This window comes from Coenobita brevimanus, chromosome 60 (assembly GCF_032717465.1).
Source record: "Coenobita brevimanus isolate Jiangsu-jjx chromosome 60, ASM3271746v2, whole genome shotgun sequence".
In the NCBI taxonomy this organism is placed as follows: domain Eukaryota; kingdom Metazoa; phylum Arthropoda; class Malacostraca; order Decapoda; family Coenobitidae; genus Coenobita; species Coenobita brevimanus.
The window spans coordinates 2,261,626-2,286,704 of NC_137013.1; the positions used below are offsets into that span (position 1 = coordinate 2,261,626).

At 42.3% G+C, this 25,079-nt stretch overlaps 1 protein-coding gene across 1 annotated transcript in view; it reads right to left on the reverse strand.

Moving 5' to 3' along the window:
- LOC145403091 (putative E3 ubiquitin-protein ligase HERC1) overlaps positions 1-25,079 on the reverse strand; it is a 597,230-nt gene that overhangs the window by 495,425 nt on the left and 76,726 nt on the right. Inside the window, 3 exon segments of the mRNA XM_080274923.1 lie at positions 2,294-2,428; positions 6,014-6,190; positions 14,220-14,445. Coding sequence (XP_080131049.1) covers positions 2,294-2,428; positions 6,014-6,190; positions 14,220-14,445 — 538 coding nt within the window.

Genomic DNA, 25,079 nt, shown 5'->3' on the forward strand with positions numbered 1-25,079 from the left:
CAATTAAGGAAGCAAGAAGTGCTCGAACATGTCCTGTGTGACCACGGTTCCTGAACTAAACTGAACATTTACCTCAGCGAGTCTACAGCTAGGGGCAAAGTGAATGGCTGGTCCAGAGTTCGATGGGGATGTATACTCTGTAACACATTAAATATTCTCCCTTATTGTGTCCTAGTCATCATCTTCTATAAACCTAACTATGCCAATGTGTGCTTCTGGTACTTACCATAACATTATATACTGTATTTAGCAGATCAAATTTGTCGTAAAAAAAGATTGGGTTTTGAGCTTAGGGGTGCCTGGGACCAACTAGGAGTCTGTGCATTAGCAGGCATTTCTCTCACTGCCTGATAACATAAACATGGAACCTAAAGGATTTATCCTAACTGGTCCCTGGTACCCCAAGCTCAAATCTCTATTTTCCATTTTATGACAATTTAGGCCTACAAAATAAGGTACATATTGCAATGGTAAGTACCAGAAACACACATAGGCATGGTTAGGCTTACAGAATGTGATGACACTGGAACGATAAGGGAGAATATTTATCAGGACTCCATATTATAATTACAAATCATAATAAATAGATAGATAAATAGATAGATAGACAGCTCTATGCGAGCCTGGGAATGGGAAATGAGCTTGCAAATTACACTGAGGAAAGCTGACGACAGTGGCCAGTAAGGAGATGATGCAGTTAGTTGTCTGCAATCCACCCGTGAACAAAGCCCTAGTGACCATACACACACATACACACATACTCACACACAGGTTTCTTAAACTTTCCATCCACAAGGAACACACGTGATACGTCTCCTGTTTCACCAGAATTTAGGAAAAAGAGCTTAGAAGGAGACAGGCGATAGAAGAGACAGGTCGCAGGGAGAAGGGCTTGGCAACTTGAGAGAGAGAGAGAGAGAGAGCGAGACAGAGAGATAGCTAGCGGGACTGGACTCTATACTTCGCTCTGTGTGAGAGACTTGTTAATATTTCCAAGACAAATAAAAATAGTCCCATACTATTCTTTACCTCTCCTGTCACTACATGACAAATGGGAAAGAAGATTATCTACTACAAGCTACTCCAGTATAATAACCGCTCGTCCACAAGTCTAATATATATATAACTCAACTACAAGTAACCACAAAGGAGTTACAAAGTCTTTTATGACATTTTTATGACATTTGGTGGCAGCAGTGGGATACAAACCCACGCCTCCGAAAAGACATATTTAATCTGTTACTGGGTATACGTCCCTTATCGAACCCTTGACTAGCCAATCTCCTTGCCCTAACTGGGAGGCAAGTAACAGATATTTCCAAAGTGTGACCATCCACTCACTCGATGTAGTGCTGCTGTTGGGTGTCTGCCCTTTCCTCTCCTCCATCCTTCTTTCCTTCCATCCTCTTCTGTCTTTCTTTCCTTCATTCTTTCCTTGTCCTTCTGCCTACAGGTGACTTTACACTCCCTCTTCTGTCATTCTTTCCTTCATTCTTTCCTCTTCCTTCTGCCTGTGGGTGACTCTACACTGAGTGACAAGCCAAATGGTTTCCTGAACACCAGGAAACCATCTATTACGCTGGGTGGTAACCATAAAACCAAATTTTGGCACCTGGTGGTTTAGTGGGTAATTACTGCACTCCAATCGGATTGAGCCGGTGAAGGTTTATATCCAAGAGGTGGTTGGGGTTGATTGCTCATGTAATGCCACTCAGGGATGAGTGAGGCTGGTCACTCTCATCTTAAATGTCGGGACCAACTGCCTAGCCCCGGGCTCCTACGGTCCTCATGGGGCAATGTAGGATTGGATGATGGATGGATGGAAACAGAAACAGTAAAATAGTAGGTAAACCTTTGTCCCTGCCTTAACTGTAGAGTCATCTACTGTTGTCACAAAGGTTGTACTGTACCATCACTTAAAGGTGTACAGTATTTTACTGCATTAAAGCACTCTATCACAATCACAAGAATCACAAGCCACTAGAAATCAATGAACTAACATGGGTGAACATGCAACAAGAGTATCGAGTTAGGTGAAGAATCTGACAATTCACACAAAAGTAATACAGGCATTCAATGTTACAAGTAAGGGATGCATTTCAAAATATCTCAAATTTCTCCAAGCAGTTTGTACTGCAAATTGAGGAAAACTGGCGAATTAGCTTTTGAGGTAGCAATAAAACTTTGAAATGCGACATTCATGTAACACATGTGCATTTGATAGTGAAACAGGATGTCAGAAAAAGGCACTATATAACAAGGACTTAGCTAGAGTATGAGTGATGCAACTAACCTGAACCAAAGGACCATACAGTGCGTCCATCAAGTGAGAGCGCCAAAGTGTGTGCGCTGCCACACACCACCTGTCCCACTCCTGAGATGTCTCGCACCAGGGTGGGCACATTGCGGCTTGTGCTGTCACCATGACCTGCAAATATCTCTTAGTAAAGAAATGCACGTGCCCCCACACACACAGATGCACATGTGTGCAAAGATGCACAATGATACTGATATGAAGAGAAAGAATGTCATGTTGAGAGAAAAAGTGTACTAAGAATGGAAAAAATTATTAAAGAAAAGGAAGATCCAGAAGTGTCTACTAAACTTACTGACAGAATGAAGGAGGTAGGAAAAAGATACGAATGTAATGACAAGGAAAATGGCTGACTTAAAGGCAGAATTAAAAGATGCAAAGATGAATAATGAGGAGTTGGCCAAGGAAGGAAACAGACAAGAAACAGAAATAGAGGAGCTGGATGCATGCTGATTGGAGAAAAATTTTGAAAAATGTTAGCTGTGGCAAACATTGAAAAAATGCAGTGGAGCAAACTTGACCAGTTACTCCTTGAGAAACTGGATCAGTTCACTGATAAGAATGAGGAAACTAAGGAATAATGACATGCTGTCGCTTTGTCATTACACTCTCTCTCTCTCTTTTTTATTTTTTTTGCATAAAAAAGCTTAATGATAAAATTACAGTCTGCAATGTAAGCTGAAACTGCTAAAAATAAGGAAGACACTAAAAAGATCTTCTCCATATAAACTGTTAAAAAAGAAGCTACAGTAACAGTAGTAACCAGAAAGCATTTGAAGCATCTGAGGGACACTGTTAATAACAAAAAATAACTGGTACTGGTAGGCATCTCTAGAAGCAAAGAAAAGTAAGGCCCAAAACTAAACAAGACATGGAAGAAAATAAATTCATTACTATTCTCATTAACTAAATACTGTAATGGATGTGTCATCAGCCAGGGATGAACTGGGGTTCCAAAAAAATAAATCCAAATCCAAAAAAGTAATATTCCACAGCTGCCAGACAACTGATGAGATTGTAAGATAATCTACCAACCTCAGGATCGCAAAGAATACTAAGAGCTATAAGATGGAACTTCAGTAGGAAAAAAAAAAAAAAGTGACAAGAGAAGCACAGGCTGCATTCTTTCTACAGGGCAGTAAGACATACGATAAAAAAATAAAAAGCAAGTATTCCACTTAGATAAAAGCATACTGATGATTCTTCCAGTTGCCAGTCATTTAAGCTTTCACGGCAGTGACAGAAATTATACGGAAAAAACATCATTGGGTTTAGTGTTCATCTAGATTTCAATAAAATTTTCTTTTTCCAGTTGTCTCAGCAACCTACGTCTGTGTAAGCAGTGATATGTTATGAATATATCTACTAATGAATGAATGAATGGGGTAATCAAAATTGCCCAAAGTAACGATGAACATAATACAGTATTTTCAGAAACAAGGTTCTGCTATGCTGTTAAACTGGTATTCAAAACTGTATTCATTCACTATAAAATCATGTTCATTCACCCAGTAACATTTCTATAGTCACATTCTCTGGTTGACGTCACTCATACCATTGCATCAGAATTTACTGTTATCACACAAAGACTGCAAAGATTAATACAGCAAGTATATCATACCATTCACTCCACGTAACTGACTGAAATGCATTGCAATGGTCTTAGAAAATGACAATGATGAAAGTGATAATGCTTAACCCCTTAACCGCGGGGCGTCACTTTTGTGACGCTTGGGAGCAAGGGATCATCACGCGGGGCGTCACTTTTGTGATTCTGTGTTATTTTGAATTCGCCCAGGCTTTCAAGTGGTGGCTTGTATCATCTATCAGTACTGCCAATGTCCAACACTAGTCAGCACTCCTAATCTCATCTGTACTCCAATCCATTGTTGACAATTTAGGCATTTCTCCCCGTTCTTGACTCCCCTCCCTACCTCCCCTCCATTACCCTCTCCTCTCGCCTGCCTGGCCGTGCTACGCTAAGTAAATCTTCCATGGAATTTTCCACTGATTTCACCCATTGAAATAAGCCCTATGCCCTATTCTTACACCAAATAATATATACAAAAAAGAAATAAGGTAAGTGAGAGTGCCATACACTTGGAATTGGCTAATTATCACCTGACAACACCTCACGAGCACTCGTTCGCTAATTTTCGCTGTTTATTTCCCCTTGAAATATGCCGTATAATCTATTCTCGCAATAAAAATATATATAAGAAAGGAAGGGAGAAGCCTAAGTGATATTTACATTCACCTGAAACTACCTAATTTATTATGTAATGTCTAGATTTCCTGCCAATCATTTCATAGCGTATATATTAGCAGCTGTCACCAGGCTGACATTGGCAGCATTGCACTCCCCCTAGGCAGGCCACCACAATGTATTCAGTTTACTGTCGTCTTTCAAGGTGAAAGCACGTCGGATACGCGCTAAGTGACTGCTGTGGAATGTGAACTGGCTAATTTGTCAATGAAAATGATAGAGAGTGACTACGATCTTTCTGGTTAATAAAACAGTACAAGTGGAAATGTAAATAATGTGTAAATAATGTGTAAACAGCAAGTGAAAGTAATGAATGTAAATATAAGTGAACAGTGGAAAATAGTTTTATAAGTTACTGCAAGTGACAGTGCCTAACACAGTGTAAATAAAATAGAAATGAAATAATGTAAATAAAATAGAGAATGTAAATAGAAATGTAAATGAGTAGGAATATAAGAATACGAGTATATATACTAGGAGTAATGAAAGTGAAAGTTTCACTCTAGCATGTATGAATACTATGAGTTATGAAAGTGAAGGTGAAAGTGACAGATTCACTCTCAACGCTAGTATACAGGACGAGAAAGTGAATGCTACATATTTTACTGAAAGAGAAACTGAATGCCTATAGTGACAATAAACTACTATTACTGAAGGAAACTTATGGATAAAGACTGTAGATATATATAAGTGTTATATAGTGATAGAAATATAAAGTGTGAGTGTTTTTATGAATAATAAATGACAGAACACCAGTGGCGAACGATCACAAGTGGGAAGGTTATATGCGGTCGTGATTTTCACTGCTTGTACAGTGTTTTTTTTTTTTTGGAGTATGGATTCCAAACTATTTAAGAATCATAGAATAGTGTTTTTAGTGATAATATCAGGCTGTGGTAATCATATTACGGTTTGTCGGGAAGTGTAAAGTGGAGACTTCGTTACCCAACTTCAGAGGTCTCCACAAGTCCTATGGTACTTGACAAAGGCTCAACAAACATCCCAGGAGAAAGCTGAAGGTATGTACCATATGCATATGTAATTTTAATATTCTAGGACTAATAACTGATTTTTGGACAATATTTTTAGAGAGTCTGTCGGAGCGCGAATATGCCCGCGGGACACGCAAGTCAAAGCAAAAAAAGCCCGCGGTTTAGGAGTTAAAACAATCTGTTAATGACACCATGTACAGTCAAAGAAGAACAGTCTGCCTGCTATTCCACTACAACTACTTTACACTTAAAGGATGTCTGTTAATTTCCAAGCCTGTACATCTTTTCATGGAGCCATTTAAGGGTAAACAAACATATCATCTCTCTGAGATATTACCTATTAGAAAAAAGTGTGAAGATGAGATGAAATATAAGGCAAACTTATGCTCTGGACAGTAACTGTACACCATAGTCTAAAGTACCATGGGCCCTTTCACCTACCAAGTCTACCATAGTCACCCTCTCCCCAGGTGTAGAGCTCCCCGTCCTGGGTGACACAGGCCGAGTGTCGATACCCAGCAGACACCCATCGCACTGCCCGGCCTGTTAGCGGACCACCAACAACACGGGGGTATTTCTGTGTTACGTTATTCCCATGCCCAAGCTTACCATAGTCACCTGAAACACAAATGGGAAGGTATTATGGAAGGTATTTGTCATGTAATTTGAGAAGCAATCTGTTGTCTGAAAGGATACAAATTCAATCTCTAGCGGAGGGACATTTTTATTATTTCAATAATCTTTACAGCTGGATCAGACACATCATAATTACTTGGAAATTAAATTAGGACATTACGACCAAAACTGCGACACCCTGGATCACTGCTTACAGACTGTTGTTGCTGTTGATGCTAAATCCCGGTCCACCTGGCTGAGCAGGTCCACCACAGATAAACAACTACCCCCATGGACTTGTCTCATAGGTTGTTACACCACTATTGTTGTGTCTATGTCTTAATGTGACACGTGATGTACAATGCTCCATTAAGTGTGCAAAGATGTGTGGGTTTATTCTACATGCAGGACACATGTCATTTGTGATTCCATCCAACCTGCATCAAAGCTGATAACTGAGAAGGGCTGGGAGATGTCCTGATCTAAGCTTAGCTAAGTGAATTCAGTCAGCTTTATTTAAGGATATCTCATCTCTGACGGGTGAATGTTGGGAGGGGGGGCTTGTAGAACAATGTTCTGATCAAGGTGTACTGCCCTGTGTATGAAAAAGGTACAGTATGTTGGTGCCTTTTCATTACTAGTGTTGGAATGTCTGGAGGAGGGATGTTGTCAAAGAGGTCTGGTAATGTTTGTGTGAAGATTGCTTTATGTGCCTGGTTGTGCTGTATGGCTCTGTCATGTAATAACAGGAGTGTTGTGAGCTGGAGCAAGCAGCTGCAGAGAATTGTGTGCCTCTCATTTCAGGATTCTCTGAAAGGGAGCTGTTGTACCAACCTGGGTATTACCCAATGTCACGGCCCTTAAGTATGTGATATCAGGTGTGGTGATCCACACCCAATTTTTAGCTCATGTTGTCCTCCATATTGGGTCTGTCTAAATCTTCACCGATGGCTCAAAGTCTGATGCTGGTGTTGGATTTGGGGATGTCTTCCTTAACTTTTGCCAGAGTGGCATCCTACCCTCCTCAGTCTCAATTTTTACTACTGAGATGCTAGCAATTCTGATGGCTCTCCAGCTTACCCTTACCTATGAGGCAATAAGTTTCAAGCACTCATCTGCCTGTGGACCAGACAACATAAGCAACATTCACCTTAAACACCTAGGACCACAAGGCATACAAGCACTCACTAACATATCAAACTACAGCTACTCACACAACATAATACCCAACATCTGGAAGCATGGCAATATCATCACTATCCCTAAACCCAACAAAGACCCCATGTTACCCTCCTCACATCACCCCATCACACTCCTCTGCATCCCCTCTAAAGTCACTGAACGACTGATACTACAACTAGTCACACCTCACATTCCCCTAGCCCAGTCACAACATGGCTTTAGGCCACTACACTCCACAAACACCCTTCTTACAGACCTTACACAGAGAGTTTTCGATGGCATGAATTCAGCTAGGCCACCACACAGAACACTCCTAGTCACACTAGACATTAGCAAAGCTTTTGATGCCATCCCCCGCCACAACCTCACAAACAAAATACTCAACACTAACATGCACAATAACACAAAAAGATGGCAGGCAAACTACTTAGCAGGCAGATGCGCACACGTAACATTTGCCGGTCAGTCTTCTAACATCAGAAACTTCACAAACGGCGTACCCCAAGGATCTGTTTTGTCCCCTACACTCTTTAATCTATATATGCACGACGTACCCATGTCATAAAAGACTTTGTAGTTACTTGTAGAGAAGTTATATATATTTTAGACTTGTGGACGAGCGGTTGTTATACTTGAGTAGCTTTGTAAGTAGATAATCTTCTTTCCCATTTGTCGTGCAATGACAGGAGAGGTAAAGAATAGTATGGGACTATTTTTATTTGTCTTGGAAATATTAACAAGTCTCTCACTCATGAGTGAGTATAAGTAGAGTCTCTGTCTCCCTGTCTCGCTCCCTCTCTCTCTCTCTTCCAAGTTGCTAAGCCCTTCTCCTTCTGACCTGCCTGTTCTATGGCTAGCCTCCTTCTGAGCTCTCTTTCCTAAATTCTGGTGTAGCAGAAGTCGTATCACGTGTGTTCCCTGTGATTGGAAAGTTCTAGAAGCCTGTGTGTGAGTATGTGTGTATGTGTGTGTATGGTCACTAGGCGCTGTCGTGTGCCTATAAAGCATTCCTTGAGTTAAGAGTGTGTAAGCATGTTTAGCATTGCTCGATTCTTGCAGACACAGTACCTTCTCATCATCTGACTTCTTACTTCTATCTGTCTCTCTATCTATCTATTTATCTATCTATTATGATTTGTAAATATAATATGGAGTCCTAACACCCACACCCCACTCGCCACAAATACACATAGCTTCCTATGCAGATGATATAACACTTACATGTACACACCAAAATGCAAACACAGCTGCACACATCATTCAACCTTACCTCAACACGCTAAACGAATGGTTCACCACAAACAGGCTCAAAATAGCCCCAGCCACATCTACAATGACTCTTCTCACAAACTGGACAGCAGAACACAGTCACATCCCACTCCTCACCATAAACAACACTCCCCTACCACACACACACACACACACACACACACACAAAATCCTTGGTGTAACATACAATACATCAATGTCATTTAAACAACACATCACAAACATTAAAAATAAAATAACAACAAGACTCAATGCCTTGAGGTCACTTGCCCATACAACATTCGGACACAACAAAGAAACCACCACCACAGTATACAAGCAATACATACGTTCAGTGATGAATTATGCAAGCCCTGCCTGGGCTTCTAACCTCACCAAAACACATTACAACACTCTACAGACCATACAGAACAAGGCCCTAAAAATAATCACAGGCTGCACAGCTACTACACCCACAGACCACCTACATCAAGAAACCAAAGTCCTCAAAGTCAAGCATCACCTAGACATGAGAGGCACCCAGTTTCTTGCTGCAGCCTCCACAAACTCACAACATCCACTACAGTACATGGCAGCACATCCACCCACACCAAGGAACATCAAAACAACACCCAGCACACGATACCATACACAAATACTGTCATCTCTCCCCCCTCGCCCACCTCAGACCAGCTTCCAGAAGCATATCCACACTCAGATCACTCGCTGCTCCATTCAGTCACTTAAAGACAACACACAGCTGCATGCACGGCCTCCTGACATCCACCCTTCTGAATCCTATCTTCCTCGTGAGGACAGGGTCCACCTGGCCAGGCTGAGATGTGGGCACCATCCAGCCCTCTTAAGCTACCAGAAGAGGCTGGATGACTCCGTCGCTGATGCCTGTCCGGGATGCAACACAGCACCCCATACTATTAAGCACATTATGGAAGACTGCATTGCACACAATCACCTAGGCCAACAACACAACATACACTCTTTGAGAGCTCTGTGGGAAAGCCCAGTCTCGGCCATGGCCTTCCTAAGGGATTCGGAGCTGTTCGGCCAGACTGCCTAGGGAACAACTACTACTACTCCTACTATTTTTAGTGACTCCTTGGGCATTTTAATTCTCCCCACCCCTAGGAGTTGGAAATTTTAGAAAAGCTCCGTCTTGTGGGCTGCCATGGCTAGAGAGTTTCATTTTGCTGGGTGCCAGCCATGTTGGACTGCAGGGAAATGAATGTGCTGAAGGCAACAAGGGCAGCAGCTACCCTTCATGCTTCTATCAGACCTCTCCTCTATAGAGATTACTGCCCTGTGATTAGGTACAGCAAGGAAGAAAAGTTGCTGGTTCCTTGAGGGCAGTGATAAGAATCAGGGAAGTGAGCATGGAAGCGAAAAAGTTACTACACAACAGTATTGTGATACCAACTCTAACGTATGGAAGTGAAGCTTGGACGTTGTTGGAGGGACACAAGTCAAGAGGGAGAGCTATGGAAATGAGTTACTTGAAAGGTGCATGTTGAGTCACATGGAGAAACAGACTGACAAATGAGGATGTGAAGGAGCGTTGTGGTGTGGATGTGGATGTGACAGGAAGCGTTAGGAGAAACACATTGAGGTGGTTTGGCCATGTGGAGAGGATGGAGAGTGAGAGACTAATGAGGAGAGTGTATGAGAGTGAGGTGGAGGGGGGGAGGGGGAGGCCAAGGGTGAGATGGAGGGATGGAATGGAGAGATATATGAGAGAGAGGGGTGTGAGTTTGGAGCAAGGCTGTGAAGTAGCGGGGGACAGGGCGACGTGGAGGCGATTTGTTTGTGGCCATCCCATATGGGATTAAGGCGTCTGGCAATAGATAGATAGATAGACAGATAGATTAAGTCTGTTGTCCAGGCCTCCTGGCTGCATGAATCGGATACATTTCCTGTTCATGCAACCTACGGGAGGTGATTGCAGTAGTTAGTCCATGGACTTCTACAGCCATGCCTGTCACTGGGAAGCTACAATGACCTGCCTATGGACTTGTCATACATGCCTGACACATTGCCATCTCCTCAAGGGAAGACCTCTTCCTTACTGTGAAAACTGTCTGGTCTTATTGACTGTGCAGCACCTCTTACTTGTGTGTTCCAATCTGGGGGATGCTCATCATCAATAGCTCTCAAGACTTAGGTCAGGATATGGGTTGTATCCTCTCTCCTCAGTCCTTGGAAAGAAGGTGTGTATAATGGGACGAGCCACCTTCTTGTCTGCTGAGGATGCAAGCTTCCATTGACAGCTTTAGTTTTTATGCATAGTTTATCTGTCGTTGTTTATGCATAAACTCTTCCAGTTCACAAAGTCTCTCCTGATCTATCTATCCATCTACTGCCAGATGCCATAATCCCGTAAGGGGTGGCCATTAGACTTTGAGTTATTTGTTTTACGGGGAGGTGCACTAACCCTCCACCAACCCACTTGCTGATACATAGGGAGCACATATGGTATTGTTATATGGTTACCACCCAGAGTTGTAAATGGTTTCTTGGCTTACAGGAAACCATTTGGCTTGTCACTCATTGTAAAGCCACCTGTAAAGGAAAGAAAAGCAATAAGAAGTGACAGGAAAGATAAGAGAAATAGGAAGAGGGGAGGGCAGGCACAGAAAAAGAATGATAAAGGCTAAGGAAGAAGTAGGCAGCACTACACCAAGTAAGTGGATGATGGTCGCCACCAACTACCACTAAGCTAAGAAATAATCTCTGATGGTGGCAATAATAAAATACAATATTTGTCATCTGACCAAATGAGTTAATATTATCATAACATCTACTATGACACACAATTTCATCAAATCTGCATTTCTCAACTTGAGCACAAGGCCCCTCATGTACTGTACTGTATAGAGGTTTTTGTACCTTAAATTGGTTATACGGTAAACTCTCAATTATCCAGCATAATTTAGCCAAGATTGGGAAGGTATGAGCTAAAGCAGATGGAAGGGGTGGAAGACGTATGTAAGATATTCACGGAAGAGATAGGCGCAGCGTGTGAGCCGGTTTGTGGAGTGAGGAGGAGATGCAAGGGTGTGCAAGGGACAGCATGGTGGAATGATGAGGTGAAACGAGCTGTGGAACAAAAGACGAAGGCATATAGTGAATGGTTAGCGAGTAGAGGTAGGGGAGAAGATGAGAGAGAGAAGAGAGAGGTATATGTGAGCAGGAGAAGGGAGGTTAAGAGACTGGTGAAGGAAAGTAAAAAGAAAGTGGATGAAGAGTTTGGGAGGAATCTGAGTGTGAAATGGAGGGAGAGTAAGAAATTGTTTTGGAAGGAGGTAAAGAAAGTAAGGCAGTGTGAAAGGGGAAATAGTAGGGGAGTGAAAGATAGGAATAATAGATTGTTGGTGGAGAAGAGAGAGAAACTGAGGAGATGGAAGGAGCACTTTGAGGATTTGTTGAATGTAGAGAGTGAGAGCAGTGCGAGTATAAGTGGTTGGGGAATGGCTGGGAGAAGACGAGATGAGAGGAGGGAGGAAGAGATCAGTAGGGCGGAAGTAGTGGAAGCGATGAAGAAGATTAAGTTGGGAAAGGCCCAAGGAATTGATGAAGTGTGTAGTGAAATGCTTAGGTATGGGGGTGAGATTGTTGTGGAGTGGATATGGAAGTTGTGTAGATTGGCTTGGGAAGAGAGAAGAGTTCCAGAGGACTGGAAATCAGGTATAATTGTTCCTTTATACAAAGGAAAAGGGGAGAGAGAAGTATGTGGTAACCATAGGGGTATTTGCCTACTTAGTGTGACTGGTAAAATATATGGTAGAATACTCATTGACAGGGTTAGGCATATGACAGAGGAGCTAGTTGGAGAAGAACAAGGGGGATTTAGGAACGGAAAAGGGTGTGTAGATCAGATATTTGTTCTAAAATGTCTTGTGGAGAAGTATCTAAAGAAGGGAAGGAAAGTGTATGCTGCCTTCATGGACTTGGAGAAAGCTTATGACAGAATAGATAAGCAAGGTATGTGGAAGGTATTAAGAATATATGGAGTGGAGGGGAAATTGTTGAGTGCTGTGAAGAGTATGTACGAGGGAGCTAGGGCTACGGTGCGAGTGGATGGTGAGCTGAGTGAGTTCTCTGATCTCAATGTGGGACTGAAACAGGGTTGTGTGATGTCTCCATGGCTGTTTAATATATACATGGATGGGGTTGTAAAGGAGGTGCAGGGTAGGGCAGTGGATGTGGGGGTGGCTCTAATGAATGAGGGTGAGATTTGGAAGCTTTCGGTGTTGCTGTTTGCTGATGATACAGTACTGTTGAGTGAAGATGAATGGGAGTTGCAAGGTTTGGTGAATGAATTTGGGACAGTGTGTGGGAGGAGAAATCTGAAAGTTAATGTAAACAAAAGTAAAGTTATGGTGTTTGAGAGGAATGAAGTCACAGAGTGTGCAGTGAGGTTGGATGGTGAGGATATGGAGAATGTGAGTGCATTCAAGTACTTGGGTAGTGTGATGAGTAAGGATGGAACTTTGGGGGATGAAGTGTGTGAAAGGGTACAGCAGGGAAGGAAGGTTGTTGGTACACTGAAAGCAGTGATGAGAAATAGGGAGGTGAGTATGGAAGTTAAGAAGTCACTGCATGATAGTATTGTGATCCCTACCCTGACGTATGGAAGCGAGGCATGGACCTTGCAAGAGGGGAACAAGTCAAGAGTGAAAGCAGTGGAAATGAGTTACTTGAAAGGAGCATGTGGAGTGACGTGGAGGGACAGGTTGACGTGTGAAGAAGTGAAGGAACGCTGTGGGGTGGATGTGGATGTGGTTGAGAAGATTAGGAGAAATACACTGAGGTGGTTTGGACATGTGAAGAGAATGGAGAATGAAAGACTGACTAAGAGGGTGTATATAGGTGAGGTGGAGGGAGGGAGAGGGAGAGGTAGACCGAGGATGAGGTGGAGGGATGGAGTTGAGAGGTATATGAGGGAGGGGGGGGTGAGTTGGGGGGAGGGTAGTCAAATGGTGGGTGACAGAGCGACTTGGAGGCATTTTGTCTGCAACCACCTTTTGCGGGATTATGGCGTCGGGCTATAGATAGATAGATAGACTACGCCGAATAACATTAAATGCCGGATATTGCATAGTACCCACTATCAGCTCAATATCCGGCATCAAGCTGAATACTGTGTTGCTACCTGTCTCGTTGTTCTATCCTAAAAACTCTCCCATGGGTAAAAAATTTAAATTAAGCATAAGAAATGATAGAGTAATGGTACAACACAGCACTACAGTAATACATTGCCAGTTGGCTACTGTTTACAAGCTGACTGATACACCTCAGTGCCGGATATTGCATGGAACTGCTGGTTACGTCCCATTTTGGTGCCAGATACTGCATAATTTTGCTGGATATTACTTTTACACAGCCAAGCCCGCAGCAGCGGATACTGCAACAACAGACAACTGAGAGTGTACTGTACCTATTCTGAACATGGCTTAAGTGTGTAATGAGCACAAATATGGTTCTGATGGCATGCATATACTGTACTGTATATACAGGTATATATATGTTTGCATGTGAGAGGGGGGGAGGAATGGAAGGGGGAATACAGTTCTCTAGGTATACTCACCATCACCCCATGTGTACACTTGTCCAGTGGTGGAAAGAGCAATAGTATGTCCATCACTGCCCTTTGACGAAGAAACTCTGCGAATTCGTGCCTCCAATTTGAGTCTTCGTGGGGAAGTTTGGTTGTTGGAATCTCCCAACCCCAGCCGGCCATAGCTGCCCTTACCACAAGCACTTGTGCCACCATCCTTATGCACCGCAAATGTGCAATACTGACCTGCCTCAACCTGCAATAGGCAAAATTATGACAGGTAAACAGGGCACATGGTGGTAGATGAGGGCACTCACCACCCAATTGCTCAATGTAACGCTACTTTCAGGTAATTCAACACAGTGATAAATCGAGTGGTTTCTGTAGCCCTCAAAACATTTAGTATAATATGCTGGACGGTAACAATAAAACAACCAAATTGATGCCTCATGGTCTAGTAGGTTAGGCACTCCAACCAAAATTTGGCCAATAAGGGTGCAAATCCAAGGGTTCTCGAGTATTTCTGCTCTCACAATGCCACTCAGGGATGAGCAACTGACCACTTACTTTAACTGTCTGAACTGAATAGCCTGGCCCCTACTTTCCTCACAGGGGAATAAAGGACTGGATCACAGATGAACACAGCACAACATAGTTACCATAACCTCTTTTCCCATCTACAACTGAGATAAGGCAGAATCCAGAAAACAATAAAGTGAAAGCATAAGGGGGAAATTACCATTATCATGCCACATGAAATGGCCCAGACAACCATTCACACATCATTCAAGCATCCAGAATCCTTGCTCTAGTTCATAAGCCTAACCATCTGCACATACTTTTTGGTATTTTTCTTCAAAGACATAATTCACATTACCTGCCTGCTACAGTCAGTTAGTCAACTATCATATCAAAAACTGGTGCCAAACTCGGATGAGCTCCTCAAAAAAATCTAGTGAAGGACATATATTCTTCAAGATACATCACATATAAAATTAACAATTGCCAGTAATTTTCATCCTTTATTCTATCTACATGTCCAAACCACCTAAATACGAGGTGCTACCCAAAAGTTCCAGATTTGAATACTGAAGGAAAATATGTTACATTACATCCTAGTTTTCACTGTTGCCTTCGAAGTAGTCCTCTTGGGCATGTATATAGTGGTTCCAGCATTTTTTAAACGAGTCCATGCATCCCTGGAAGGCTTCAGGCGTGATGGTTTTGAGCACCTCCTCCGATTCTGTTTGGATCTCCTCAATTGATACCCTTTTAGTCATAATTTCAGCTTGAGAACAGGAAAAAGTCACAGAGGGCAAGATCAGGCAAATGGGTGGGTGGAGAATGACTACCGTATTAGTGGAAGCCAGGAACTGCCGGACAAGAACTGATGTGTGGGTGGGGGCGTTGTCATGATGCAAGACCCAGTCCTTGTTCTTCCACTGTTCTGGAAGTTTGTGGTAGAAGTTCTCCCTCAGATGCTGCAAAACTTCACAGCAAAACTTTCCGCTGACAGATTGACTGGGTGGGATGAATTCCTTGTAAACAATCCCTTGGATATTGAAGAAAACGATGAACATTGACTTGACAGTGCTGTGCCATTGATCTGCCATTGCAAAACCGCCAAACCACCTATACATCACGTTACAACAGTAAGTGTAGCTCAACAACACGTCCGCTCACAGACACAGCAGGGACCACGCTGATGTACAAGGGGTGCTGCTGACTCCTCCTAGTGGCAAAAGGCAAAACTGCAAATGGTTGGCTCTCTCTGTTCAAATTACTGGAACTTTTGGGTAGCACCTCGTACTTCAGTAATGCATCAAATACTCAATGTTTCTAACTCCTAGTCAATAGCTCAGTGGCTCATTTGCAAGTCAGTCATCTGAAGATCTTTAACTCAGGAGAGCACTAACATCCAATGAGCCATTTCCATACTTGTAAGCTCAAACCAATGGACATCCTCCTCCCTTACTGCCATGTTTCACTACCATACAGAATTTCACTCTCACACATGCAGAATAAAGTCTTCCATTAGCATGAAAGAATCCTCTCTAGTTTAGAGAGTTAGCAGTTCCGTACACTTTTCCATCCAATCCTGACCTTGGCAATGAACCCACTCCCAGCCCTACAGATAGCCTCCAACCTGAGTGTGTGCTTCCTTCTGCTCACAGCTTTTGACAAAATCTGCTAAATAGATACCAAGGTCACTACTTCCCATGGGTGTCATCATATGCTAATGTCAGTTAAATGGCTATGGTTTAACTTTATATGTTTTCAACTCCTTCCTTCCTATTAGCTTTTATTACTGCTTCTTTTACTCTTCTTCCTTATCACTTCACATATACAGCCACGCATCAGTATGTGATGAAGGTTATGTCAAGTGAAAACTCACTGCATTATGATTTAACACATACCATGGTCGTCATAACATGGGTTCAATGGGGAGAGGGAGGGGCTCAGGAACTACATAACCTAAAATCTCAAAACATCTTACCCCTTTAGGCTTGTCCTCAGCACCCTCAGTAGCACCACATTTTCCATTAGGGGTAATATCCTTACCAGACATGATTTCCAACTCACAAGTTTCAGTATTTCACAAACAAAAAGTTATCATTTCACTTAGAATTTCACACCTACTATTCACTGTACATCTGGATTATTATCTGGTGAAAGCAATGGTGCTTCAATGAAAGGGAGACGATGACAGTGAATGTAACCACTGGGTGGCCACTTTGACTCAAACGTCTGACTGTTGGCTTGCGTGGTGGGCACTGTGTTCGCATGGGATTGTCATATCTGGTGACCACAATCATCGTACAAGCAAACTGCACCATTGTTATCACAAAACTGGAAATATATTTTACTTCATCATCCTATTGATTTATCACAAAGCAAAAGTGATGTATACCAAAGCCTGACTGCACGATGCACAGAAAACAATATACTTTAAGAAATCTACGAATAATCCAACACAAAAAATAAGACTGATACGGAAATTCAGTATTTCATCCCATGAGATATGAAGATACAAAACTGCATACAGCATTGTGAAGCATTTTTCACATAACAGGTATCACCTTGATCAACTGGAATACTGTATTACTGCAAACTGTGCCAATTAAATTATGTGCATGCAATCAAATGCTTGTATCCTGTTCCATTTTCAAGGAAATATTAACACTGATTTTCTTTATAAGCTCCACCACCTGAAATACATACTCACAGTCCTCACCCAAATGGCAAGTTTTCACAATCTGGACTGTTGTTTATTTCTACTATACGACAAATCCTCGCAATAAATGACTAACTGGGGGAATGCCAGGTTTGTTAAAGCCGACAGTTTGTTATACCTGACGGTCTCCCCGGAGGTGGGATTTCTAGCACATGGTTGAAAATAAATGTGTACAATAGCAAATTATTGTAATAAAAATGAAAAGTATAACCATTTAACACTAACCTGGACCATAATCTTGCCCAAATGCAGCTTATTTCACATCAAGGTCACAGAACATCTTCATGATTAGTGCAGTATTACTATACAGTAGTTTATTATTACAATTCAACAGCAGAACAGAAGCAATGGATGCAATGATGAAAGTCAAAATAGGGAAAGCCCCAGGATTTGATGAAGTGTGTGGTGAGAGGAAGAAATCAGTAAGATAGAAGTTGTGGAAGCAATGAAGAAAGTTAAATTGGGGAAAGCTCCAGGAACTGATGGAGTGTGTGGTGAAATGCTGAAGCATGGGGGAGAGATAGTAGTAGAATGGATGTGGAAGATGTGCAGATTGGTCTGGGAGGAAGGTAGAGTCCCGGAGGATTGGAAGTCAAGTATAATTATTCCCTTGTACAAAGGAAAAGGGGAAAAAGAAGTGTGTGGTAATCATAGGGGCATTTGTCTTCTTAGTATAATAGGAAAAATGTATGGTAGGATACCTACTGACAGAGTTAGAGAAAGAACAGAGAAATTAGTTGGAGAAGAACAGGGAGGCTTTAGGAAGGGAAGAGGTTGTGTAGATCAGATATTCATTCTTAGATCTTTAGTGGAAAAGTGTCTAGAGAAGGGAAAGAAGTTGAATGCAGCTTTCATGGATTTGGAGAATGCATATGACAGGGTGGATAGACAAGGATTGTGGAAAGTGTTAAGAATATATGGAGTAGATGGGAAGTTGTTGAATGATGTGAAGAGTATGTACGATGGTGCAAAGGCTGCAGTGCGTGTGGATGGTGAACTAAGTGAATTTTTCTCTTTGAAAGTTGGGTTGAAACAGGGATGTGTCATGTCTCCATGGCTGTTCAATCTGTACATGGATGGGGTAATAAAAGAGGTACAAGGTAGGATAGTGGATGTTGGAGTGGCCCTGGTGAGAGAGGATAGTGTTTGGAAACTCCCTGTACTGTTGTTTGCAGATGATACTGTGTTGTTGAGTGAAGAAGAAGGGGAGCTGCAAGGCTTGGTGGATGAGTTTGGGAGTGTGTGCAAGAAACGGAATGTAAAGGTGAATGTAAGGAAGAGTAAAGTGATGGTCTTTGAGAGAGGTGAAGTCAGTGAATGTACAGCGAGGTTGGATGGTGAGGAATTGGAAAATGTGAGTACGTTTAAGTACTTGGGTAGTGTGATGAGTAAGGATGGAGGTTTGGAGGGTGAAGTGCTTGAAAGGGTACAGCAGGGAAGAAAGGTTGCTGGTTCTTTGAAAGCAGTGATAAGAAACAGGGAAGTGAGCATGGAAGTGAAAAAGTTACTATATGACAGTATTGTGATACCAACTCTAACGTATGGAAGTGAAGCTTGGACGTTGTTGGAAGGACACAAGTCAAGAGTGAGAGCAGTGGAAATGAGTTCTTTAAGAGGAGCCTGTGGAGTCACATGGAGAGACAGGCTGACGAATGAGGATATAAAGGAGCGTTGTGGTGTGGAATGTGGATGTGATAGGAAGCGTTATGAGGAACACACTGAGGTGGTTTGGCCATGTGGAGAGGATGGAGGGTGAGAGACTGACGAAGAGAGTGTATGTGAGTGAGGTGGAGGAGGGAGAGGGAGGGGGAGGCCGAAGATGAGATGGAGGGAAGGGGTGGAGAGGTATATGAGAGAGGGGTGTGTGAGTTGGCAGCAGGGCAGTGAAATGGCGGGGGACAGGGCGACTTGGAGGCGATTTGTTTGTGGCCACCCCAAACGGGATTGAGGCATCTGGCAATAGATAGATAGATAGTGTGGTGAAATGATGAAGCACAGGGGAGAGATAGCAGGTGAATGGATATGAGAGATGAGTAGATTGGCCTGGGAGGAAGGGAGAGTCCTGGGGGATTGGATGTCAGGTAAAATCATTCCCCTATATAATGGAAAAGAGGAAAAAGAAGTGTGTGGTAATCATAGGGGCAAATGTCTTCTTAGTGTAATGGGAAATGTATATGGTAGGATACTTGTGGATTGAGTCTGAGATATGGCAGAGGAAATACCATAATTGGAGAGGAACAGGGAAGTTTCAGGAAGGGAAGAAGTTGCGTAGATCTGATATTCATCCTGTTTTGTTTCCGTTTTGAGGGCTTCAACACGCTTGCATGAAACAGCCCTCGACACCCAATGGAAGCTCTCCATGCTGCTCGAGCTCTGGCAGCTTCCCTATTCAGTCCCTTATCCCTAAGGTCATACTGAATGACCTCGTCCCATGTCTTTTTCAGTCTACCTCTCGCAATCCTACCAATAGACAGATATTGCCAGAGTCATATCTTACCTTCAGTGCTACTAATATTCCCATCTTCAAATGTATTGAAATTCTCAGTGCCTCACTTAACAATGCCCTCAGCTGGACCTCTCATGTCAGATCACTAGCTAAAACCGCCTCAAAGAAACTTGGATTATTCTAGCAGTTAGCTATAATTTATAAGAGTCATGTGTGCTCTCAGTCTGAATACTGATCACCCTTGTGGAATGGATATGGAGAGGTTGCACTATAAGAACTAGACAAAATTCAGAATAAGGCTGTTGGAATGATTAATAACCCTGCTATTATAAATAAACTACCTCCCCTACAAGTAAGATGGAATGTCGCCTCTCTTCCATTATTTTACAGATATTTTTATGACAAATGCTCAGACGAAGCTGTGTCCATTAAGCCACCTCTCCATGCCTTCCCTCGTGCTATAAGGACATCTGGTAACGCTCATGATTGGAATGTCACACAGCCATATCGCAGAACTTCTGCATATCAGAATTCTTTTATTCCCCGAACTGCATCTCACTGGAACTCACTTCCCCAGAGTTGTTTCCCCCAAAACTTCAACCTACAGCTGTTCAAGTCCAACTGTTACAGACATTTTATGAATGGTGGATGCCAGTAATCTCGTGTATGGATATTTTCTCTTTATTCACTTGTTTTTCCTTCCTGTTGGTAAAAAAAAAAAAAAAAAAAAAAAAAAAACTAAAACTAACACCCCTTTTTTTTTTTTTTTTTTTTTTTTTTTTTAATGTGTCCGACACTGGGCAAAGGCTCAGGGCCTATTTCTTGGGGGCAGTTGCCTATCCCAAGGCCCAGTAGTCCTCCTACACCTCCACATGTCACCACTTCGGCGCTAACACCCACCGTCCATATTGAATACATGCTAGGGCTGTCTCATACAGGACTGGTGTATTGATATTAGCGGGGGTACTTTTACGACATGTCGGCGGGTCATCTGGTAGATCAGGAAAGTCTGCTTTTAGGAAATTCAAATCCTTAAACTGTTCCCTGCCCCAGTCGAGATTCGATCCTGGGTCCATTATTACTTTCTGCACCCAATTATCATCCCCCATCCTCTCCATATGCCCAAACTACCTCAATCTACCTCTCCTCATCACAACACCAATACACCCCAGTCCCGTCCTACCCCTCAACTCTTCTTTCGTAAACCTAGCCCCCCTAGCCTTCATACTCAGGGACACACTGCACATCCACCTAATCATTGCCATTTCTGTACATCTGTGCCTAAGAATATCCTCTTCCTTTATTGCCCAAGTCTCACTACCATACAGCATTACACTCCTACATGCTGCAGACAAAGATCTCTTAGCACAGAGGGAGAGCCCTCTCAATGTCAGGAGAGGTAACATCTCCTTGAACTTCTTCCAACCATTCCTCACTCTAGCCACAGAGCTAGCTCCGGCCCCACCTCCAGCATACAACATGTCTCCCAAATAGCAAAGCTCTTCCACAGACTCAAGAGACTCACCAACAAGTTCAATCATTTCATGCCTGGCAATCTCTACATGCTCTCCGAAGACAAACAGCACACATGAAATCAGCGTTATCTCACAGTCTACCTCTAATATCACTACATCTCTTATGCACCAACTTATCACAAACAATGCACAAGATGGAATTACTTTCCATGCCCTTGTGGCAAATTGCACAGGGCCAATCTCCCTCCTTGACAGTACTGCCACCAGCCCCAGAAACTATCACTTTTGTTTTATCTACATTTACTCTTAAGCCCTCGTGCCCCATACCATCTCCCCACTTCCTAAAACTTTCTTCCATCTCCCTTTCATTTTCTGTAATCAACACCAAATCATTGTCATACAACATCTCCCATGGGAGTCAATTTTTGAAGTCATGTAAGGGGGCTTCAAGAAAATAGATCAGCCAACACCTGATATGAGCCTCTACATGTGTAGTAACATAATATAGGAATGCCTACGTGGGGGAGAGCGAGGGGATGGCCACTGGGAGCTGCGGGCATAACATGGTAACACTAAAACAATTTGGAAGACCGACGGCATATTGTGTCACACTTTCATTGAAGGCTAATCCTTTCTTGCACTGAGCCGACATCAAGCAATGGGAATTACAACTGTCGTAACACTATGTTCAGTGTTTATTGTAAATAATTCTATGAAGTTTTGTAACTGCAACCTCTACCAGCATTACTGAAATCCTTAGAGGATAATATTGAATACACACTGAAGGAATTTCTAATTGGGTACTGAAGGAATGCAGAGAACAACTGGCGGATAAAATTCACAGTTTAATTGTGTGTTCTCTGGAAGAGGGGAAAGTGCCACAAAAATGGAAGAGGGCAAATGTGGTACCAATTTATAAGGGAGGAAACAGGGAAGAACCCCTGAATTACAGACCATTGTCTCTAACCAGCATGGTCGCAAAATTGTGCGAGAGAATCCTGAAAGACAGATGGATAAAATATCTAGAAGAGATGAATATTTTGGCTGAATGTCAGTTTGGATTCAGAAGTGGAAGGTCATGTGTTTCTAACTTGTTGAGCTTTTACTCTAGAGCGATTGACGTGGTACAGGAGAGAGATGGCTGGGTGGATTGTGTGTACTTAGACTTAGAGAAGGCCTTTGACAAGGTACCTCATAAGAGACTAATGTGGAAACTTGAATATATAGAACGACTGAAGGGGAAACTTCTGGAATGGATGAGAGACTTTTTGAGAGACAGACAAATGAGGACAGTAATAAAGGATAGGATATCTAGATGGAGGGAAGTAACAAGTGGAGCCCCTCAAGGCTCAGTGTTGGCGCCAGTAATGTTCCTGATTTACGTAAGTGATATGGTAGATGGAGTGAACAGTTATGCAAGTCTGTTTGCTGATGATGTAAAGATCTTGAGAAAGGTAGACGTTAAGGAGGATTGTAAAATGCTGCAGGAGGATTTGGATAGGATACACGATTGGAGCCAGACATGGGAAATGAAATTTAATGTAAAGAAATGTAAAATATTGGAAATGGGTAAAAGTACCAAGAGGCCATCACTGAATTATTTGTTGGGTAATGAATTAATCACAAAAATGAGAGAAGAGAAAGATTTGGGAGTGCTGGTCCAAGATAGTTTGTCACCAGAAAGGCACATCAACAAGATAGTTGGAGAGACGTATAAACTCTTGACTAACATAGGAGTAGCATTTCATTATACGGATGAGATGATGAAAAAATTGATAGTGGCCATGATCCGCCCCAGGTTAGAATATGAGGCAGTAGTGTGGTCCCCACACAAAAAGAAAGATATTAACAAGATTGAGAGAATACAAAGAACAGCAACCAAGATGGTCCCCAGTCTGGCAGACCTGTCATACAGAGAGAGGCTGGAAAAGTTGGATTTGCCTTCCTTAGAGGAAAGGAGAAAGAGGGGAGACATGATTGCAGTGTTCAGGACCATGGTGGGAGTGGATAAAATTGACAAAGATCTGTTTGTATGGGATGGGAGAGCAACAAGAGGACACGGAATGAAATTGAAAAAGTCAAGCTGCTTGAAGGATATCAAGAAATATAGCTTTTCTTACAGAAGTATAAACTTATGGAAGAGCCTGGACAAAGAGATCGTCCAGTCTAGAAACTTAAACGAGTTTAAAGCTAAATTTGACTTATTGAGAATCAGCGATGGAAACCCACGAGCATAGCACATTCTGTGTATATCACAATTAGGTATATTAGGTAAATACATAAATATTTGGAACGACTTAGACGAAGAGGTGGTGCATGAGAAAAACATTCATGTGTGTAAATGTAGACTTGATAAATGTGGATTTGGAGACAAGACAACACGAGCATTGCTCAATTCCTGTATACTACAAATAGGTAAATACAAATAGGTAAATACACTACCAAGGACAAACTTAGGGAGGTGGGATTGGAGGAGGAGTGGGGGGTAGCCTTGAGTAATGCGTGACGGCTGTGGTAATATATGTTACTGGCAAAGTGGGAAACCTGTCACTGTACTGAATGCCTGGGTATTCTACAGAATGAATAAAACTTCAAGACAAGGTATAAAATAAAATCATCTATTCATATTCCCTAGATATCCTTTAGATTACTGAGTTTGTTTTAGGCAAAATGTGAAATGACCAAACTGCAGAAAACGGGCAAACTGTGAAATCAGTCATTTCCTTTATGTTAGGTAATTTTAGGCCGCGGTCAGGTTAGACTGGGATAATCTAGGTTAAGTTTAAGTTAGATTTGGCTAGGTTAGTAAGGTTAGGTTTTTGTGGTTCTGAGGATAGGGAGGCTGGCTTGCGGTCTTTAAGGGTTAAGGCTGGGTGAATGAGTTTGGGAGTGTAGGTAAGAAGCAGAATCTAAAGGTGAATGTAGGGAAAAGTTGTGGTCTTCGAAAGAAAAGAAGTCACTGCATGAACAGTGAGGAACTGGAAAATGTGAGTGCACTTATGTACTTGGGTAGTGAGATGAGTATGGATGGAAGTTTGGAGGAGCAAAAGCTTAAAAGGGTCCTGCAAGGCAAAAAGGTTGCTGGTTCAATGAAGGCAGTGATAAGAAATTGGGATATGAGCATGGCAGTAAAAATGTTGCTATATGGCTGTATCGTAATCCCTACTCTAACATATGGAAATGAAACTCAGACCTTGTTGGAAGAACACAAGTCAAGAGTGAGAGAAGTGGAAATGAGTTATTTGAGAGGAACATTGTTACGTGGAGAGAGACTCGACAAATGAGGAAGTGAAGGAGCACTTGGTAAGGATGTGGATGTGATAGAAAGGAGAAATACAATGAAGTGGTTTGCCCAAGTGAAGAGAGAGAGAGAGACTAGGAGTGTATGTGCATGACGTGAAAGGGGGGAAAGGGAGGGGGAGACCGATGATAAGATGGAGGGATGAAGTACAAAGGTATATGAGAGAAAGAGGTGAAAGTTTGTGGGGCAGGGGACAGGGCAACATGAAGGTGGTCTGTTTGTGGCCACCCCTTATGTGATTAAGGTGTCTGGCTATTGACAGACAGACAGAAGTGCAAAGTAATGAACAAGGAAAAAGAAAAAACTTTTAAATATCCAATGCTACTAATAAAGAAGAGAAAGAGCAACATTTGGCACCTCCCTGCACTGTTGTTTGCAGATGATGATGTATTTGTATTCATCATTTGTCAGGAATGTAAGGGTGTATGGTAGT